At 46.7% G+C, this 19,531-nt stretch overlaps 1 protein-coding gene across 2 annotated transcripts in view; it reads left to right on the top strand.

The window, feature by feature from the left end:
- Positions 1-19,193, top strand: part of IAPP (islet amyloid polypeptide) — a 586,160-nt gene extending 566,967 nt beyond the window's left edge. For both annotated transcript variants that reach the window (XM_078654439.1, XM_078654429.1), the window contains exon 5: positions 18,717-19,193. In XM_078654439.1, coding sequence (XP_078510565.1) covers positions 18,717-18,906 — 190 coding nt within the window. In that variant the 3' untranslated portion in view covers positions 18,907-19,193. The remainder of the gene's footprint in view (positions 1-18,716) is intronic.
- The last annotated feature ends 338 nt before the right edge of the window (positions 19,194-19,531 follow it).

The raw sequence follows: 19,531 nt of genomic DNA on the forward strand, positions 1-19,531 counted from the left end.
TTGCCTAGGGAGATCCAGGGCGAGTCTGGATGTAGTGTTCTGCGTGGTCTGTAGCCATCAAAGGTAATCTGCAATCCATGCTTATAGAGCATTGCTGTTGTTCCTAGCATGGTGAAGGGGGCTTAGGAGTAGGTCCAAGTTCTGAGGGCCACCAGGATGCATCCCATTGGGAGCTTTTGTTTCCAAAAATCAGTACCTTTGTCTTGTCCGAATTAATCTTCAGGCAGTTGTCATTTATTCAGTTGGTGACGTCTGTCATACAGTTGTGGAAGTTGGTCTTAGTGTTGGTGGTGTACACGGACAGGGAGAGGATAGGATGTGATTTTGAGTCCAAGGGTTCGGCGATGCTGGCCAGGGTTGTCATGTAAGTGTTGAAGAGGGTGGGGCTAAGCAAGGTTTCCTTGGGGTACTCCACAGATCATTTCTTTGGGTTTGGAAGTGGAGTGGGGAAGATAGACTTTTTGTGTTCTCCTGGTGAAGAAAAAGGTAATCATCATCATCAACAAGCTTTATTCGGTTGAAACAAAGCAACCATAAAAGCACAGCACAATTTTTAAAATACTTCATATCAATACATGATAAAAGGAAATACCAAACCAAAACATAGATGGGTTCATACATACAATAGATTCACCACAATATTACAAAATACAATATAACAAAATAGTTTAAAAATTATGCGAAAGTGCAAAGTGCATTAGCAAGAAATTTCATTTGTTTATAATAAGGGGGATACAACCCTCGCTCAATCTAGATGTAAACAATCTACTCATAGCAACTTTCCCACACTTAGTGCCGCCTCCCCTGCAGTTCTGCAGTTCTCCTGGTGTAGCACTAACTATGGTAATAGACAACCCCAGGCTTCTGGATTTTATTGTCAGACCATTCAAGGATCAATTTATCAGGTCACTACACCCAATCTGTATCGGTGAGTACAGAAAAACGATTCCAAGTGGGTAAATTGTAATTGCTGAGTGTATGGCCTTTATTGCCCCTACAGTGATTCTTTTCTGTCTTTAATCTTACTGGGGGCATGTATATGATTCTGGGGTAAAAGTCTCTCAATTCCCTTATAACTATTGGGCCGTCACCCCTTTGAGGCTGCCAGCCTTGCAGATAAGGGACGACACAGGGATCCCTAAAATTTACGAGGATCAGACCACCTGCTGTATCTTTAGTTAGAGGACCCAACCATTTCACCCTTCTGACGTTCAAAATTTTCCCAACGATGTTTGGTGGGAGGGGCCTATTCTTTGTTAGCCAGAAAGATACCTTGTTTGCCAATTCCGCCTGTCCCTTGATCTTACCATTACTTAATTCGGGCACACCTGAAAGAATGCATACAAATGGAGCAGCCTCCGGTGGTAAATCAATTTGGTTGATTTTTCTTTGTCTATAACCATAGTTGGAGAGAGTCCCCACTAAGGGCGTTGGATCTTTAATCGACCCTACTCTATTGTCAGCGCCCTGTGGTATTGCCATTTTTGGTGTAGTCTGCCGAGTATTAGATATTAGTGACTTTTTAGTTTTTTTTGGGGCAGATAACTGGGTTGGGGGGTACTGCTTTGTGTGAAAGATGTTGGGAGATCGGCAGTGGCTGGGGGTTCTACCTTGTTAGCTCCTACCAGACTTTCTAAAAGGATTGCGTTTGCCTTAATTGTCTCTTCTATAGATGTTACCTTTTCCCCTATTACCATAATTCTTTTAACCAATGGGGATATTAAAGATTTAACAATAAGTTCAATCAGAGCCAGTGGGTCAGTTGGTATGATAGATAGGGGAGAATCTGAAGTTGAGCATGCCCTGGATGATTTCGGGGTATTGCTAGTGGCTGAGGGGGAACTTGCATACCGCTTTCTTTTAGTAGGGGGGGTCTGAGGGTTAGTTATTAAATGAATACTATCTTTAACTGAAGTTAGAGAGGGGGTTCCCAGGTGGATTGCTTTAGGATTGGGTGGTGTGTTATACTTAGGACTTATAGATATTGGGGCACTGGTTTGATTATTTCCCTCTTCAGTCCAGGTGTAATTAGTTTTACAAAGCGCATTAAGTTCTTCCAATAAGGATAGTGATTGGCAGTAGTTAGCTGTCACCAAAGGGAAATCACGGCTGGATTTTAATTTGGCCAAAGTCCCCTTTCCAGGCCCCCATGGGAGTTAGTATTATTTATGGGCCTTTTACCAACCATAATGCGGGTTGCTTTCATATATGAGAGAAATATGAAAGCAACAATAAACACCAGTGCTGGGCCAATGTATAATGTCAAAGGTCCTTTTCTGTTAGTCCAAATGTGAGTCAAGGCAGTCACTGTTATAAGTCGATAAGTTTTACCTCCTTTATCCAGTGGAAATCAGGCGAGATGCAAACAGGGTTGCCCTGCCCTGCCTCTTGCGGCCTCTGAGGGCCACAGAGGGCCCGCCCTTGTCCCGGGCTTCTCCCGCGCGCGACTCGCGGTGTGAGTGGAGGACACAAGCTATGAGGCGCCTCCGGGCGCGCTGGTGATCCCTCTGTTGTGCGCCGGTCCCGAGGCTGCTGGGTAGTGTAGTTCCCCGATGGGAACTACCGCCGTTCCCCTCACGGCTTTGCCGGTCAGCTTGACCGTTCCCCTCACGGTGCGGTGTTCAGGAGTGCTGCAAGCCCCTGCCACGGGCTATGCAGGCAGGCAGGAAGGTTTCTCTGGTTCCCCCCGAGCTCGTCGAAGACGCAAGCTATGAGGCGCCTCCGGGCGCGCTGGTGATCCCTCTGTTGTGCGCCGGTCCCGGGGCTGCTGGGTAGTGTAGTTCCCCGATGGGAACTACCGCCGTTCCCCTCACGACTTTGCCGGTCAGCTTGACCGTTCCCCTCACGGTGCGGTGTTCAGGAGTGCTGCAAGCCCCTGGCACGGGCTATGCAGGCAAGCCGGAAGGTTTCTCTGGTTCCCCCCGAGCTCGCCGAAGACGCAAGCTATCCGTCGAAGACGCAAGCTATCCAAACTGGTAATCCATCTGAGAGAGGCTCTTTGGAAGCCTATATTGTGCAGCCTTGTGAGGAGTGTGCGGTGGGAGATCATATCGAAGGCCTACAAGAGGTCTCGGAGGGTCAAATCCAGCAGTCTGTCCTCAGTTGAGTAGGGCTTGGATGACATTGGTAGCTGCAATGAGGACTGTCTCGGTGCTCAGTAGAATCCAGATTGGCAGGAGTCGAGGAGGAGGTTCCCTTCCAGATGTGAGGAGAGTTGTTGGTTGATGTCTTTTTCTAATGCTATGGCAGGGAACAGGAGCAGAGAGAGAGATATAAGTAAGAAGTTGTTGAGTTTGCTGGGGTATGCCAATGATTTTTTTGTGGGGTGTTGACCTCTGTATGTTTTAAAAAAGAGAGGGGTGTCCCCACAAAGGACAGTCTAGGACTGTGTTTCACACCTAGTGAGTGGACTCTAGGGTGAATATTGTATTTCCCAAAAAATTTTATAGCATGCCAATAATACGGCGGGAAAGGTAAAGTTACAGAAATTTTAAAACTCAATTTCTATCAGTGTATGTTAGGATTAGAGAGGAACTATATATATTTGCTCTTTTGTATCTCTACAGATGCCAAGTCTTCAGGAGAAAGCCTATTGCCTAGCTGTATATTCAATTTATACATTCACGTTAAGATCTACAGTATTTCATAATTTAACATAGCATACACAAAAAATTATTGTTAAAAGATTATTGTTAAAAACGAAAGAAAGTTTACCACACCATGAGTTTCTCTGTTACACATTTATTACACATTCAAATATAAAAAATCATCATTACAGAATATACAATTATTTAAGAAAACATGTTAGTACATTTGCATAAAAACCATTTAAAAACAAAGAATCACCTCTGTATGTTTCCATTCCTCTGGGAAGGTGGCCATGGCAATTGAAGTTTTGAACAAGGTGGTGAGTACGTGGCTGATTCTGGCTTCACCTAGTTTGACGATGTGGTGATGGCATGGAACAGTTTGGGCCCCTGAATAGTTCATGATGGAGGCAGTGTCCTTTGGGCCAAGCTGGTTAGTCGCATGTCTGTATTGGTAGCGGGGTCGTTCTGTTGCTTGAGCAGTTGGTGGTTTGGGCTGGCATTTGAAGTTTCTGTAGATGTTGATGATGTTGTTGTGGAAGAAGTTTGCAAGGTTGCCGCAGAGTTCCTGTGAGGGAGTTAATGTTGTTTGTTGCAGCTGGTGGGTTGGAGAATTCTTTGACAATGTTGAAGAGTTCTGTGCTGTTATTGAAGCTTGATTCAATATGTGAGGTGAAGGACATTTTCTTTGATTCTCTCAACTGTCTGTGGTAGAGGTTAAGGGCCATCTTGAAGGCGTTTGTGTCCTTTCTGGTTCGCCATCTCCTTTTCCAGTTGTTTACAATGTTGTTTAGTGGATCTGAAGTCTTAGGTGTACCAGCTAGCCTGCCTACTTGGTGCACCTTCTATGAGGGTTTTGCAGATGGGAACAATATTGTTGAAGCAGTTGGTGATTCAATTGTTGAAGTTTCTGACGTTCTGGTCTAAGTTGTTGGAGGAGATGGGGTGGGTGGTGTTATGGGTGTTGATCCATGTGTCCATTGAGACTTTACTTGAGCTTCAGTGGAGTGCGTTGGGCAGACTGGGGGCAGATGTCCGTGAACTGGTGATGTTAAATTGGACGATGGAGTGGTTGGTGCTGGTGAGTTCAGTGGTGTGGCTGTACCTGATGCAGTCACTGGAGGTGAAGATGGGGTCTGGCATGTGGCCTGCGGTGTACATGGGGTAATGGACGAGTTGAGTGAACCTGATGTTGTTCAAGCTGTTGAGGAGTTCAGTAGTGTTGATGTCATTGTGGTCATCGAAATGGAAGTTGAGGGTGTAGAGGAAAATGTAATTGCTGGAGCCTATGGCAAGGGGCCGATGAAGCCGGAAATGTAGTTTGCAGACATAGTAGCTTATAGACTGTTGAGTTGCTTAGTGATTAAAATTTGTAAATTAGTTGTGAAATTAATGAGGAGAGGCAACTCTTATCAAGTTGATGGACTTCAGAGGCATAGCGACACCCTAACAGATCCAAACTCTAGAATCAAGGTTTGTTGGGGCTATTTCCTACTCCGTCCTACAAGACAGAGCATGCTGAAGTGGGACCAGCCCCTACAGCAACACAGGTTAGCTTGTCAAACAGGGAACAGAAAACTGAGATGCCGCCACAGCAAACAATAGTGAAAATCCATTGCCAGTAATGACTCCTAAACTAGAATTCCAACTCAATGCCAAATTGTCCCAAAATGCGTGGAAGAGGAAAACAGCAGCAGCCCACTGTAAGGAAAACCTGGCCAAGGAAGCAGCAATCAATTCAAAGGAGCCTAATGCTCCTGGTGTCACAGGGATGAGTGTCCAGACCACCAAAGAAGTGAGCACAAAGCATGGAGAAGTAACAGGAGGGGATGGAAGCAATGTGGTCAAGGAAACATGCAAGTGAAAGACACCAGACAACTTAAAAGTGACATCAAAGATAGATGAATTAACACCACACAAGACTGACCGACAAAAGCCAGAAAAACACTTCCTGCTTAAGAAGGGCCAGTCAACGAAGCATGTGCCACCAGGCCACTCTTATAGGCACAGAAGAGTCACAATGTGAGCCCTCTGAAAAAACCAAGACATGGAAGTGGGGCCTGCAAATACACAGACACAGGCCACCGAATATTCGATGAGAGAAGCTGGCCTCCAGGGGCATTAAACAACATGGAAAAAGCTTCAGAAACAAACAAAGGAAGGGACCTACGAACCATTATGAAAAGTAAAAAAACGGGCAATGAACTATGAAGGATAGCCAACAATCAATCAGTGGAAAACAGCAGGAAGAGCCCTGGAAACCCCTCCTTAATTCAACTAGGCACTTAGATTACTGAAGGAAACCCTGTCAACAAAACGGTAAAAGATGGGTGTGAACACCACCTGTAAAAGAAGTCAGGTATAGGAAATGCTGAAATGTCAGACAAAGAAAGGCTCCACTGGAACAGCAAGCCCTTTAGTCCCTACAAACACACCAGACAACCCAAATTTAAAAAGAGGGGACAGACCCAGACCAGAGCAGGACACTGCCAGGAGGTTGAATAGACAGCCAACATGAGGAATCCCACCAACTAAGCCTATCAGGAGAAGGTAAGATTTACTGAGATTGGGATGCAGGAGTGCCAAATGCAGAATCCCGATTTCGAACCAGTACACAAAGGAAATGTGAACAAATGCAAAAGTCATCAAGGAAAAAGCCTAACAAAGGCACCATACTTGTACCAACCAACGAACAGTAGGACACAAAAATGGCCCAGTTACCATAAAAAGTCTCAGGTATGACTCTTAGTACTCCGCCAGCCTTAGCCTATGCGGACCAACAGCCTCACCCCACGCCATGAGTAGCACATTCATTCAGCAACACACGTTGGAAGTCTTTTCCGTAGACTAACAGGAGTTGATTGGCAAAAAGAGACACTCTGCAGCAGAAACTTCATAGAACACATTGCCAGAGGGGACCACATAAAACTCCCAGAAGGAATGAGGCAGCTGACATGCCATAGGTGGGTACATCAGTACACCCATTCCCTTGGGAGGCCTAAGCCACCTGAACGGAACACATGGAATACACTGGGGCAGAATCTGGAGAAAAAAATTTGAAGTCAATAGAGACTATTCACACAGAAGAGATGCAGATTCCAAAAAAGAAAATTAGAAATCAAGCAGAACCTATCTCTCAGCAAAAGCAGTAGAAAGAGTGTCAGAAAATCCGAGCTATCACTAGAAACAAAAAAAATACCAGGAACCACAGAAGACAACATGTAGAGTTTAGGGTAATTGCGAATCAAAAAAATAGAGGCAAGAAAAAGTAGAGGTCCATTCTGCTTCTAAGCAGAAATAGAGGGAAGAATGAACATCAATGGTCTCAATACCAGAGTCTCAGAAATGCTTTTCTCAGAGACTCTTAACCACATGTTCACATTTTTCAGTGTATATAATTTTTGCTTAGTGTGGTTTGGTGGATAGCATCATCATAGGGTCTGCCACTTGAGTGTACAGTTCTCCAAGTGACATCAAAACCTCCTCCAGAAGGGAGACTGTATGGATGTCAACAGTAGTGAGTGAGTTAAAATTATCTCCTATCCAGTAGGTAAATCTTTATTGAGGGAAGAAAAATAGAATAGGGATAAAACTGAAAACAAAGCGGTGTTGAGAGGATGAGTCACTGATCAACGACACCTAGTGGTCTGATCGACATGTTTCAGCCTGGAACAATCCTTGCAGGTCTATGGCCGTCATCATTACCAAATATATGGAGGCCTTACACTTTAGGGCTTTCCAGATTGTCCGAATGGGTGGAAGCACTCACCCGTCTTCATCAATAAGCACAGTGCGCTCAAGACGGAACGTGGTTATAGGTACCGTCTTTTGGCCTATAACTGAGAGAGAAAGAAAGGGAATTAGAAGCAGTACTTCTATGGCTGGTTCCCTATTCACCCAGAGTGACACTAAGAAAAGCATAAGTAGCTGTGTCACTGGTGACAGCGTAGTGATTTATTATAAGTATATATTAGTGGGGTAAAAAGAGAGAAGTAGCCAGGCGGTCAAGGACACTGACCTGCGCACATTCTTGGCAAGCTTGCTGTGACTGTGAGGCAAAGCGTAGCACTCTCTCTAATTATATGTTAAATAAGGTATTTACTAAAGATATAAAATTAGTTTAATTTTTTTTTAAAAAGGGAGACATGACTACTAGCTAGGGGGTCATTGACACTTCCCTGCGTTCACTCTTGGCAATCGTGCATGAGGAGCTGTCGGGGAGAGCCCCACACTCTCTCCAGCAGTTATCAGAATACGTTCATGATGTGATACTGGGCTATGTTGGTATATTTTAACAGACAAAACTACACAGAAGAGAGGATTCTTATCTGACACACAATAAGAAACAAAAAAGGTTCTTTTACCTGAAGCAGGCATTTCAAATGCATCATGTTGTGGAGGGTTTTAGGATTGAGTAAGGCAAAACAAGGGAGAATATATACTTTTCAATTAAAAACTAAGGCCCCAATGGGATACGTTATGTACATAATGCCAATTGCAGTTACTTAGCTTTGAACTGTCCTTCGCAGTGCTCCTGCCTGCATCGCTCCCCCTGAATGTTGAAAGTGGTCTGAAGAGACGCAGTATTGCTAGCTTGCTTCTCGACCTTATTGGACCATTAGTAATAACTTGATGAATGCTTCTGCTGGTTCGTGTTTGAAGAAGGAAGAAACATGTGTAATAGACTGCTGAAAAAGAGCGTGAAAGTATGGGCTCTGGTGACCAGATCGTTACTTATGAAAATAACGAGCGTTGTGTTTTGTTTATAAGCACTCAGAAATATGTTTAGCAAGAGAAGCGGCCGCAATATACCTGCAGCAAGGTAATTAATTTGAGGGTAGTTGATAATAAAAGAGGACTCGATCTGTGGGCGAGACGCTATTGCAGGCTCGAACCTTCAGTTTCATTGCAAACTGGAATGCAGTTGTAAAAGTGTTAAAATAAATGGCATTATGTTGCTGCTACCAGTAATAATAGGTGGGCTCATGTTATGAACAATAAAAGTTAGTGCGACATACCCCTAATTTTATCTGAAGGTTTGAATCAATGCCCTTGTGACTGTGCAAGCTGCCACAGGGGGTATAGAGTCTAGGGTCACCTCTGGGGATCTCTTGGTACTCCGGATTAAAAATACATCTCATCGAATGCCATTGCTCTAAATGAACTGTCATCCTCAGTCCCCAAGGGCCAGATGTACGACCATGTCATTTAGCGAGTCGCAAATTGCGCTCAATTGAGAGTCGCAATTTGCGAGTCGCTAAATGACATGTACAACAGTGTCTGAGACACTGTTCGCGATTTCTAATGGGGTTGCAAATTGCATGCCTCATGCATATTAATGAGGCACTCGCAATTTGCGACCCCATTACGAATAGCTAGCCCTCCCAGGTATGGTGGCCTGCTGGGCTCAGCAGAACTCCATGTCTGTGACTGCTTTTAAATAACACAGTTTTATTTTTAAATGCAGCCTATTTTCTTTAAAGGAAAATGGGATGCATTTAAAAAAAGAAAAACAAAACATTTTTGTTTCTTTTTTTAAGGGCAGGTAGTGGTTTCGGGGACCACTGCCTGCCCCTAAAAACTATTTTCCACTGCATTCGCAAAGGGGAAGGGGTCCCTTGAGGACCCATTCCCATTTGTGAGTGCTTTAACACCCTCTTGAAGAAGGCAGTAAATTGAGAGTGTTTTGTGACCGCAAATGGAGTCAAAACATTCTTACATAGGCCTCTGACTCACTATAAGGAAGGGATGTCCCTTCCTAACAGCAACTCACAATTCCTATTTAGCGAGTCACAAATAAAATGTGACTTGCTAAATAGGGATTGTACATGGCCCTATTAGATTTTGCATGCGCAAACCGTTTGCGCATGCCAAATTGGGTCATACATCTGGCCTCCATGTCCCATTCACTGTGAGCATGACCTTCACATACTAGAAAGTGGCAGAGACTGAGATGCAATTCTGGTTAGGTGCCAGCTATCTGCCAGAGTCTCTGCATTTCAGCCAGTAGGGTGTTATATGAAAGGTAGTGGCCCATAGGTAAAGTGTAGTTTGCCACTAACTGTGAAAAGGGTATGAGCTCATTGTTTTGAAAGAGTGCACTAAGGGTATCAGCCCCAGCGGTTTCCCACGTTTCGAAACACTCCCTCCCTATTAAGTCCTTGAATGGGCGCATGGAGCTAATACAGACACCTGGCTGCATGGTGTGAGGGCTAGCGTCATCGCAATCTTAAGTCTTAATTGGTGTGTGCTATATGGAGGAGGTTGTTGGACTGTCTAGGGGTTTTACCCTGTGGCAGGAATGCCTCTCGCACTATGCGATGTGTTCGGTCTGGTGTGGGAGGTCCTAGTTCTTCCATGAGTCCGCCCACTAGCCATCGGGATGGCCATTGCAATTGCACTGCCAGGTAATAGTGCTCTAAGTTAGGGGCACTTGTTCCCCCTTTTTCGATTGAGAGCTGACGTTTGTGTAATGCAACGCGACTCTGGCTCTTGTTCCTGAGGAAGCTTCCTTACATTCTATGTAGTGTAAGGAAAGTGCTGCAGGGTAAGTGTACGGGGAACTTGTGGGAAAAATTAGGACTGGGCGGAGCTCACGGAGTTACTGTAAACTCTGAAATTCTGTGGACCTCTGAGCGCTGGTGGAGTAAGGGGCATAATTGCACCTGCCAGTCCTAGGCATAGCACGCCACTAAATATTACTTAATTACACAGTCAGGCGCTTGTACTGGGAGTCTCTTTTTAACTCCTAGAAAGGATGCCCAATTGAGTCGGCAGCTTCTCAGGCGCGACAACTTGTGCAAACCATGCCTCAAAGAAGGTCACTCTGTACAGGCCCTCTGCCCCCTCGGGAAATGTAATGATTCGGAGGCTGTTGTGGTGGGGGCATCCATCATCTCTGGTGTCTCTTGCTTGGACCGGTCATCTGGTGTGAGTTCCTGGAGGTTCAATGAGTGGGCTCTCCCTCCGCCCGCAACCCCATCACCTTCATGAGGCAAACAGTAGGCTTCCGTGTGAGGGCCGTATCAATGAGGTACTCCAGGGGAAGAAGGCAGGAGGAAGTATGCTGCCACATGCTGGATTATCAACCACAGAGGACCCGCCTGACCCCAGGCCACATCTGGGGTCCCCAACAAGCAGTCTTAATGGAGTGGGTACCACTCTGTGCCTTAGGTCCCAAGTGTAGTTTACGCAAAAACAAGATGGGGAGGGCCTCTCATGTAGTCCAAAATGGGATACTAGACTATCTCTGTGGCAAGGAACCCTTCACTCTCCCTCCAAGTGCTGTCCAAGCAGAAACGGGGGGGGGCACAAGTAGTCCAGAAAGCTCCTATATCCTCAGCCTGGGCAATGATGTAACAGTGGGGGAGAGCAAGGATGTCGAGGTCGCTGCCAGTAGTGAGAATGGCAGGCCGCTGTTCCTCAGGCCCTGAAAAGGCCAGCGGTGGCCTTTCCCAGTGGGGGCCCATCCGTTCATGGACCCCCACGCCCAGGAATTCAATGCACTCCTTAGAGTGCCAATAGCAGGAGTGAGGGGACCGGTGGGAGCCCAAGTCTGGCATAGAGTGTACAGCCCCCAGTCTCTGCAAATGTGGATCAGGGTCGAGGCAGTGAGCATGCTGTCTATGAAGCCAGATGGGATGGGAGGGAGCACATGTCCCACCAAGTTGTCAGGCTGCGTAATGTTATCAGGCACCAAAGTAGTAGGCCTCAACAGTGGCTGTGAGCTAGGTTTACGGGCAGGCCAGCAAGATATCAGACCCAGTCTCCCTTTGCTGTAAATGGGGGGCTTCCAACAATGCTGGAGAGAAAAAGCAAGCTTCCAGGTGCAGGGCAGCCTGGTTCACTCGACCCCTGGAAGGGTTCTTACTGTGGCTCTGTTTGGCACTGCAAGGGTGCAGGCACAGGGGCTCCCAATGCAGAAGGAGGCAGTCGGTGGCGCAGTCTCCGATCTTCGCTGGTGCAATCCTCAGGCTGGGAAGTGTGCCCGGGTGCCTCTGTGGCCGCACAGGTGGTGCAGTGATAACCAATGTTAAGGGTCCAGTGTTGAAGCGGGGCTGCCCAGAGGTGAGGGGTATGCCAGTCCAGAGAGGGGATGGGACCCCTGCAAAGTACACAAGCCTGGTGGGGCCCACTGACCTCCACATGTGGCTCCAGCAGCTCCTGCTGGCAGATAAAGGATTGCTAACGGATGGCATTGACAAGTCATGGGACTGTGGGGACAACACATACCCTCTCCGCAGCAGCACCATGCGGCAATCCAGGCTGAAGCACCCGACCTGCCTCCCATGCAATCTTTAGATGCCTGTCCAGGTCTCACATGCACGGCTCCTCATTAGTTGACAATAAGGGCGGATGTTCACGGCCACATCCCGGACAACCGGCTCAGGTGAATATGCGTGGGTTAGCACTGTGATGGCTGTCAGTGAAAGGGGGGCTACAGTCCAATTTGCAGTGAATGATGTTGGATCATGGGTCGTGGTGCAAATTGGCTCTAAAATATGTCTGAAAAACAAAAGAGGGTAAGCAGTTCCCCAGTGAAAAAGGAAAAAGGGGGGATGAACCAAAAGTGGGTAGAGGCACAAAGGAGGGGGATCCTCCTTGTCGGAACTAGAGTCCTCACACACCCAGCAAGCTAGGTGTCATGCTTCATCATATGGGCTCGCTCCTCGTCGGGTCGTCGGTGCAATACCCGACAGGCACCCATAAAGGGGCTCTTTAGCGGAGATCTTTTGTTCCTGGCGTATGGTGCCATACGGTGTGAGGGCCCTACGGGAGAGTGTAGATGTGGATGAGTGGTGTTTAAAAAAGGTGAGATAGTCCACAAAGGGAATTTAATAACGTGGTAATCCACCTTGCTAAAAATGAAAAGAGAGGCTGCTCGCTGGCTCAATGGTCCAGGGGAGCAATGCTCTACTCTATACTTCCAGTCTACATGTTTCATGCTGTATGTTTAGGGTGATACAGTGCATTTCTTCAGGACCTAAAATAGCTATCTACACAATTTGTTCAGGAGGCAAGGTTCCTACCTACCACTAGTATACTCAGCGAGCACGTAGTCCCGCCACTTCGAGTGGAACCCTACTTGATGGAAGCGCTGGCTTCAACGGTCTTCTCGGTAATGAGCACCTCAATTACAGGTTCCCTGTCCATAGTAGGACGTACTCCTGTAATCTACCCCTGCGCAGGATACAAGAAGCTGTATAATATATGTCTGCCATCTTGCCGAGGCTGGCCATCGCCTCCAAGTCCTGCCTAATGATATGGTGTTAAAAGCTGCACTTTACTTCATTATGGACACGCTCAAGCTGCGCCTAGCAATACCTTAGACAAGACCTAGAGAAAAACCTTATGGACAATTTAAGCATGTTAAAGGCAGATCTAAACTGTGACATTTCAGATTTAAAAGGAGACATGCAATCTATAAACCAATGCCTCAAAATCGCTGATGAACAACTCAGAAGAAATGAAGAATCAGACACGGCACTCCACACAACCATGATTCATCTCGGAATTCTTGAACAGCATACCCACTCACTGTTGATTAGACTGAAGAATGGGAGAACAGATTGAGGAGGGGAGATATCAGGGTCTGTGGCTTTCAAGAGGGAGAGGAGGACATCAAGATCAACAGTTGCCTTGGATAGTCCTAAAGGAGGAAACTGACATATAGTGTGCAATACTAAGGATACTCAGAGTTAAGCTTGGGATCCCAACGCTAGGCCCAGGGACATAGAAGCAAAAGTTGCACTGTCTATTTTGTTACAAGTCTGTTTTATTTTGAAACAACACCCCTAGTAGGGGCACAAGAACACAGCGTTAAGCCTACAACCTCTATCCGAGGCCGGCCGCGAAGAATGCGAAACAGAGTTTGCTCAATTGAGGTGCTTAACACAGCGCCTTGCCAACGACCCTAAAGGGCCGGCCGCGTGGCTTTAGGAGAAGCTTTTAAAGTCGCTCAGCGGTGAAAGAACCCCACTGGCAAATCCAGGAGGGGAGATGGGGGAGCAACAAGCTCATTACGTACTAACGACCCAACAGGGGTTCTTGAGAACCGAAAGGAGCTACAGAGGAAAAAGAAAAAGGGAAAGTGAAGAAAAAGCAAGCCAGAAACAGAAGATAGAGAAGGGATCATGCTAGCAGGCGTGGCGGGCTGGTCCATGGATGGAAGGCAGCACTAGGCAGTGAGGGCCAGCCTCAGGGGCACAGGTGATACAGGAGTCGCCTATGGAAGCAACCTGGTAGGATCTGTAGGGACAATAGCATCCTCAAAGAGATGTAGGGTCCTGAGCCTAGTGGGCTTGTGCCGTGCATGCTCCATAGAGCACAAGTAGCGCACCAGGGGCTTTCACACTGCCTCAAAGCGGGTGTGGCGCATCTGGAGTCGCGCCGTAAGGAGTTCCATTGCCAAGACGTGCCACAGCCGCACAAACCAGGATGTTATGGGAGGTGCTTCAGTCTTCTTCCAATACAAGGCAATGAGTTGCTTGGCCACACCTAGCATCTGCAACGTTACAATCCAGTCATTACGGGTGAGGGCCTTAAGGTTAGGTGGTTTGATACCCAGCAAGGTCGTGCTTATGGCTTCAGGCAAAGGGAACCCCAGTACCCCCCTGATGTGGCTAAGGACCTCCTTCCAGAAGACGGTGAGAAGCGGGCACGCCCACCATATGTGCACAAAGTCCCCGGTCGCAGCCCGACACCTCCAGCACAGTGGCGAGACATTGGGGAAGATCTTGTGAAGTCACAGGGGAGTGTAATACCATTGGGTCAAAAGTTTATATTCGTTCTCTCTCTGTGGGATGCTCCGGTACACCTCTCTCCACACCGCTTCCCTTTGCGAAGGCGTGATATCCGTGTCGACCGCCGTCTGCCAGCAACGCTGATACGGGTGAGTGGGTATGAGTGGCGGGTGCTGTAGGATGTGATAGATCTGGGAGATCAATCGCTTCCCAAGGGTGCGGGCCAGATGCTCGAAGGGGATGAAGGCGCGTGTAGCCGCCCGATATACACTATCTTCGGAAGCCCAGTGCCGTAGTTGGGCGTAATGCAAACGCGCAGCAGGCTGCAAGCGAAACTCCTCACAGCATTGACTGAACGATTTAAAAGAGCCTCCGTCGAACAGGTCGCAAAGCACCCGACAGTCCCCCTGTACCCAGTTCTCAAATGCCCGGGTTCGATGGGCCGGCGGGAAGTGAGGGTTTGCCGCTATGGGGGTATGCGGGGATGGGAATGTAGTAAGGACCCTGGAGACAGCAGTGGCGTCCCAGATGTCCAGCACCGTTTTCGTGGGCACTGCCAGGTACGCACTTCTAGAGCGGGCCGCTCGGTGGAGCCAAGGCAGGTCCCAAACAGTGCATCCCGTCACCGCCCTGTCCATGTGTAGCCACCCTTTTTCACTCTCCCTGACCCCCTACTCTATCACAAATCGGAGGTGTGCGGCCGAATAGTAGTGTACCAAGTTGGGACAGGCTAGTCCCCCCCTGTCGCGCGGAGCCATGAGGATTTTCTGGGAAAAACGGGGGCGCTTGCCACCCCAGATGAAGGATATGAGCTCACGTTGCAAACTTCGTATGCAGTACAACGGTATTGGAGTGGGGAGGCATTGCAACACATACAGGATTTTGGGAAGGATCGACATTTTGACCGCATGGAGGCGGCCTAACCAGGACAGCATCAAGGGTTTCCAGTGCCGCAGATCGTCTAAGACCTCCTTCCGGCAGATCCGCCAATTAACGGAGCTCCAGTCGTCGAGGGAGGGGGTCAGGGTGAGACCCAGGTATTTGATATGGTGCTCAGCCCACTGGTAGGGCACAATCTCCCTCAGGGTGGGAAGGTCTTCTGCCGGGATGGTAAGGTTCAGGGCCCAGGATTTGTCGTGGTTGATCTTTAGGCCGGAGGCACGTTCGAAGAGACAAACCGTCCTATGGACAGCCGGCAGGGAGTCTCGCGGGCGCGTGTGAGTAAGGATCAGGTCGTCCGCAAACATCGCCACCTTATTGTCTCGTCCCCCGTGTGTTATCCCGTGAATGTTTGAGTCGCGCCATATAAGGTCCGCAAGGGGTTCCACTGCTAGAGCGAAGAAAAGGGGTGAGAGGGGGCACCCCTGTCTAGTGCCCCTGTGAATTGCTAAGGGCTGCGTTAAGGCACCATTGACTCGGATGCGAGCGTGGGGCCCTATGTATGGAGCCATAATCCTAGCAATCATCATGGGACCCAGCCCGAGCTTACGAAGCACTGCCCTGAGGAAGGCCCAGTCCACCCGGTCAAACGCGTCTAGCGAGAGAAGGCAGGCCGGGATTTTCCAATGCCGCGTTTTTCCTACAAGGTGCGCAAGTTTGCGCACGTTGTCCGCTCCCCGGCGATCGTGGATAAAGCCAACCTGGTCGGGGTCTACGAGCCACCGCATATACGGATCTAAGCGTTGGGTGAGGATTTTAGTGTATATTTTGAGATCCGTATTAAGCAAGGCAATAGGGCGGTAAGACGCGCACAGCATGGGGTCTTTCCCGGGTTTTGGGATTAACGCTATCTCCGCCATGCCCATGTCAGGGGATGGTTCCACCTCATCTGAGAAGGAGTTAAACAACCTGAGGAGGTGAGGCCGTAGCTGGGCCTGAAAGGTGCGATAGAAGGATAACGGCAAGCCATCTGGGCCTGTTTTTTTTCCCAGGGATAAGTTCTTAATCGCCGTCATGACCTCGTCCTCTGTAATGGGGTGCTCTAGCACAGTCGCGTCCCCAGGCGATATCCGTGGCTCCTCATAATCGTCGAGTACGGCTGCTATCTCGTCTGCCGATACAGGCTCACTCCTATACAGGGAGGTATAGTAGCACTGTCTATTTTGAAGGAGAAAATTATCAGGGAGGCAAACAACTTGTTAATACTGAGACACCTGTTTATCTTTCTTTTAGTTTCTCTATTTCACAATTTCAAGCAGGTGCGAGATAAGGGCTGCCGTACAAGAACTACTGGACAAGAAGAAATGCAATAGGTGGCTGCTCCACATTGGTCTAGAATTAGCTAACACAAAGAAGTTAAAATCACAAGCTTGTAGGAAGGTCAGTCACTCACGCACTTGAGGGATGACTCCAGTCCTTCAGATGACTCCGTAGTTGTACTTGATTAAACAGTGGCAGACTTTATTGGCAACTAGAACCCAGGTCTTCCGTAGAATAAGAGAAGCAAGGACTATGACAGTTGAGGCTGAAGCTTGCAGGGAGGCTCTGGGGCTGTTGATGAATCGGGCAGTGGTGGACATATCCCTATGGGACATTGCATGACTTTGTAATTCTTATTTGGCTTTACCACTGAACACAATGCTGGAGATGAGGGATGGAGTAGAGATCAAGGGATGGCTGATCTTGTTTGCTTACCAAAAATGCCAGTTCATTATAGTCTGCAGTTCTCACCAGCAATATCAAGGAACTCCTTCAAAAATTAGGAAAAAGGGGAGTTCAGGACATTTTCAGACCTTTTCTATAAGGATATCTTTAAATTATTCATCAAATGAAAAAATACATTTGGGATTGCATATGTAGATAGACTGCAATATGCACAGTTCCGCCACTCAACCTGCAAATAAAGAAGCCACAACTAGACCAATGACTAAATTTAAAATGACCAATAGTGAATACAATGGCGCCTCAAGGCTAGTTTTGAACTTTAAAAAATCTTACAGGATGCCAAACCAGCCTGCGTATGCCCATAGGAGGACACCTATGTTGTTGGGTGAAGGCCACGGTGTGGGTGGAGGGAGAGAGTGGAGGGAGAGAATGAGTAGGAGGGCTCTATCATAAGGGGCGGCAGAATGGAAACTGTTGTTACTGATTTTCTTTTCTCTTTAATTCCTTCGTGTTTCTTTTTTATTTTGGCTTTCCTACTTTGTCTACTGTCTTGCTAGCCACTGGGATGGAGACGAGGGCTATATATAACGAAACTCTTGCACAAACCCCTTTGCTTATAAAATGCTATAATTAGGTTTTATTCATGTACCATTAAAACACAGTGCAATGCTGGGGTACATATTTAGGGGAGGTGTTATATGCAAAATCAGTATGTGACACTGGAATGCCAGAACCCAGGGGGCTACAAATGGCCGCCCCACTAAGAGGGTAAGCCATAACATGAGAGCATAACATCCTGAATGCCTGTTCTGTAAAATAAAAGGGGCGTCGTTGCTATCAATCACATCCTTTCCTATGTGGTTGCATCGAGCACAAACACAGACATATCCTTCTCCTTGGTTTATAGTGATACTTATTCTTGTGGGACTCACAAATGCTAATTATTAGTGTTACCAAGTCAATATCCCTGGCACCAGAGGCTGTAAGTAGATTGTACAATTACAGTTTCCTTCTAGAGATACGGCAACAAGAAATTGGGATCCCAAATTCTAATTTTGGTCATGCAAACTGGTAGCAGCTTTAATGAGAGACATTGAAAAAGAGTGAGACCATTCTACAAGACCTGTAAAGATAGTCAAATAACTTAATCTAAAGATCCTGGTGGTGGTGAAGAGCTCTGGGTGTCTCTCCCCTGCTTCCATAAATGCTGTCTGATGATGCCAATGTCGAAGAAGGTGAAAGAACAGAGCCTGTAACAATCGCCGACATTGACAGTTTCAACCTTTATGGCTCTCTAGTTAACGCCTAACGTTGGCATCTGCAATTTCACATCCTGGTCCTTTCCTAATTTATTACGTAAATTGCTCACCATGCTTTCGTTATTTTATGTTAATCGTGATTAATTACCAGCTCTGCTGCTTTAATCGAGTGCATTGACAACAATCAGAGTTCAAATTGACGCACATTGTGTATTCACCACTGTCACTTTATAAAAGTCATTCTTTACAGATCTTCTCGAACAATGACTCTGCTTGTGACTAATGTTAATCATTATATCAGATCGTAAGATTATGTGAACTGTATCCTGCTCCTGTCATTAACGTTTAGAGAAGCACGCTAAACGCGTGGCGACGTAGGTGGAAGGAACGTGGTAATTAGCAGATTGATGCTGCCAGAAACTAAAATCATTCATTGATATATATATTAAATTGAAAAGAGGCATGGCGGATAGAAATATCTCTTTGGCCAACATTACATCTTTATTTTTTCTTTAAATCACCAGCCGCCGGATGGAGAAAAGGAAATGTAATACTGCTACGTGTGTGACGCAACGTCTGGCCGATTACTTAGTGAGATCCGGCAACAACATTGGAACAATTTATTCTCCCACCAACGTCGGCTCATATACTTATGGCAAGCGGGACGGAGCTGGACTTTTTAGCCGAGAGCCTGTCACCTATCTCCAATTTTAATGTGGAAAGTTCTAAGTTCTGATTAGAGTTTTTCTTCCCCCGACCATATGTATAAAGAAATCTTTGTGTTTTTAACGGTACATATTTTTACGAGTGCCTTGTTTTCTCTCTGTCTACATGTGAAGGTTATGTTTCCTGTGCACATTGCCACACAAGGTGACATGCATCGCCCATTGTTCCGAAAGGACCAGTGGGATTTACAAAAAAATAATCTTATCAAGCATTGCTACAAAATAAAATCAACAGTTAATTGCTGCATTTTTTTAATTAAAAACATTGAAAAGGCATTGGTCTGTTTTATGTGTCTTTCGGATACATTTCCCAAAATGATTTTAAGGAATCCTTCAGGACTAAACATACACGTAGTTTCCGTTAATGTAGTGATTTGCCAAAGTGTTTAAGTAAGGATAAGCAATGGCTTAGGCAAACATGACAAGATTGTAATGTTATTTTATAATTTGCTGAACTACAAATAAAAACTCAGTAACTGGTCTGCAAATACTACTGAAAATGCTGTGGTTTAAATGACTTAGTGGGCACTTCAAAATATATGCATGTTTATCCCTGAAAGTTCGGGTAGCCCATGATTAGTCAAAGATGAGTTGTGGGTGGGCAATCCCACCAC

The sequence above is a fragment of the Lissotriton helveticus genome, chromosome 1_1 (assembly GCF_964261635.1).
Source record: "Lissotriton helveticus chromosome 1_1, aLisHel1.1, whole genome shotgun sequence".
Taxonomy (NCBI): Eukaryota; Metazoa; Chordata; class Amphibia; order Caudata; family Salamandridae; genus Lissotriton; species Lissotriton helveticus.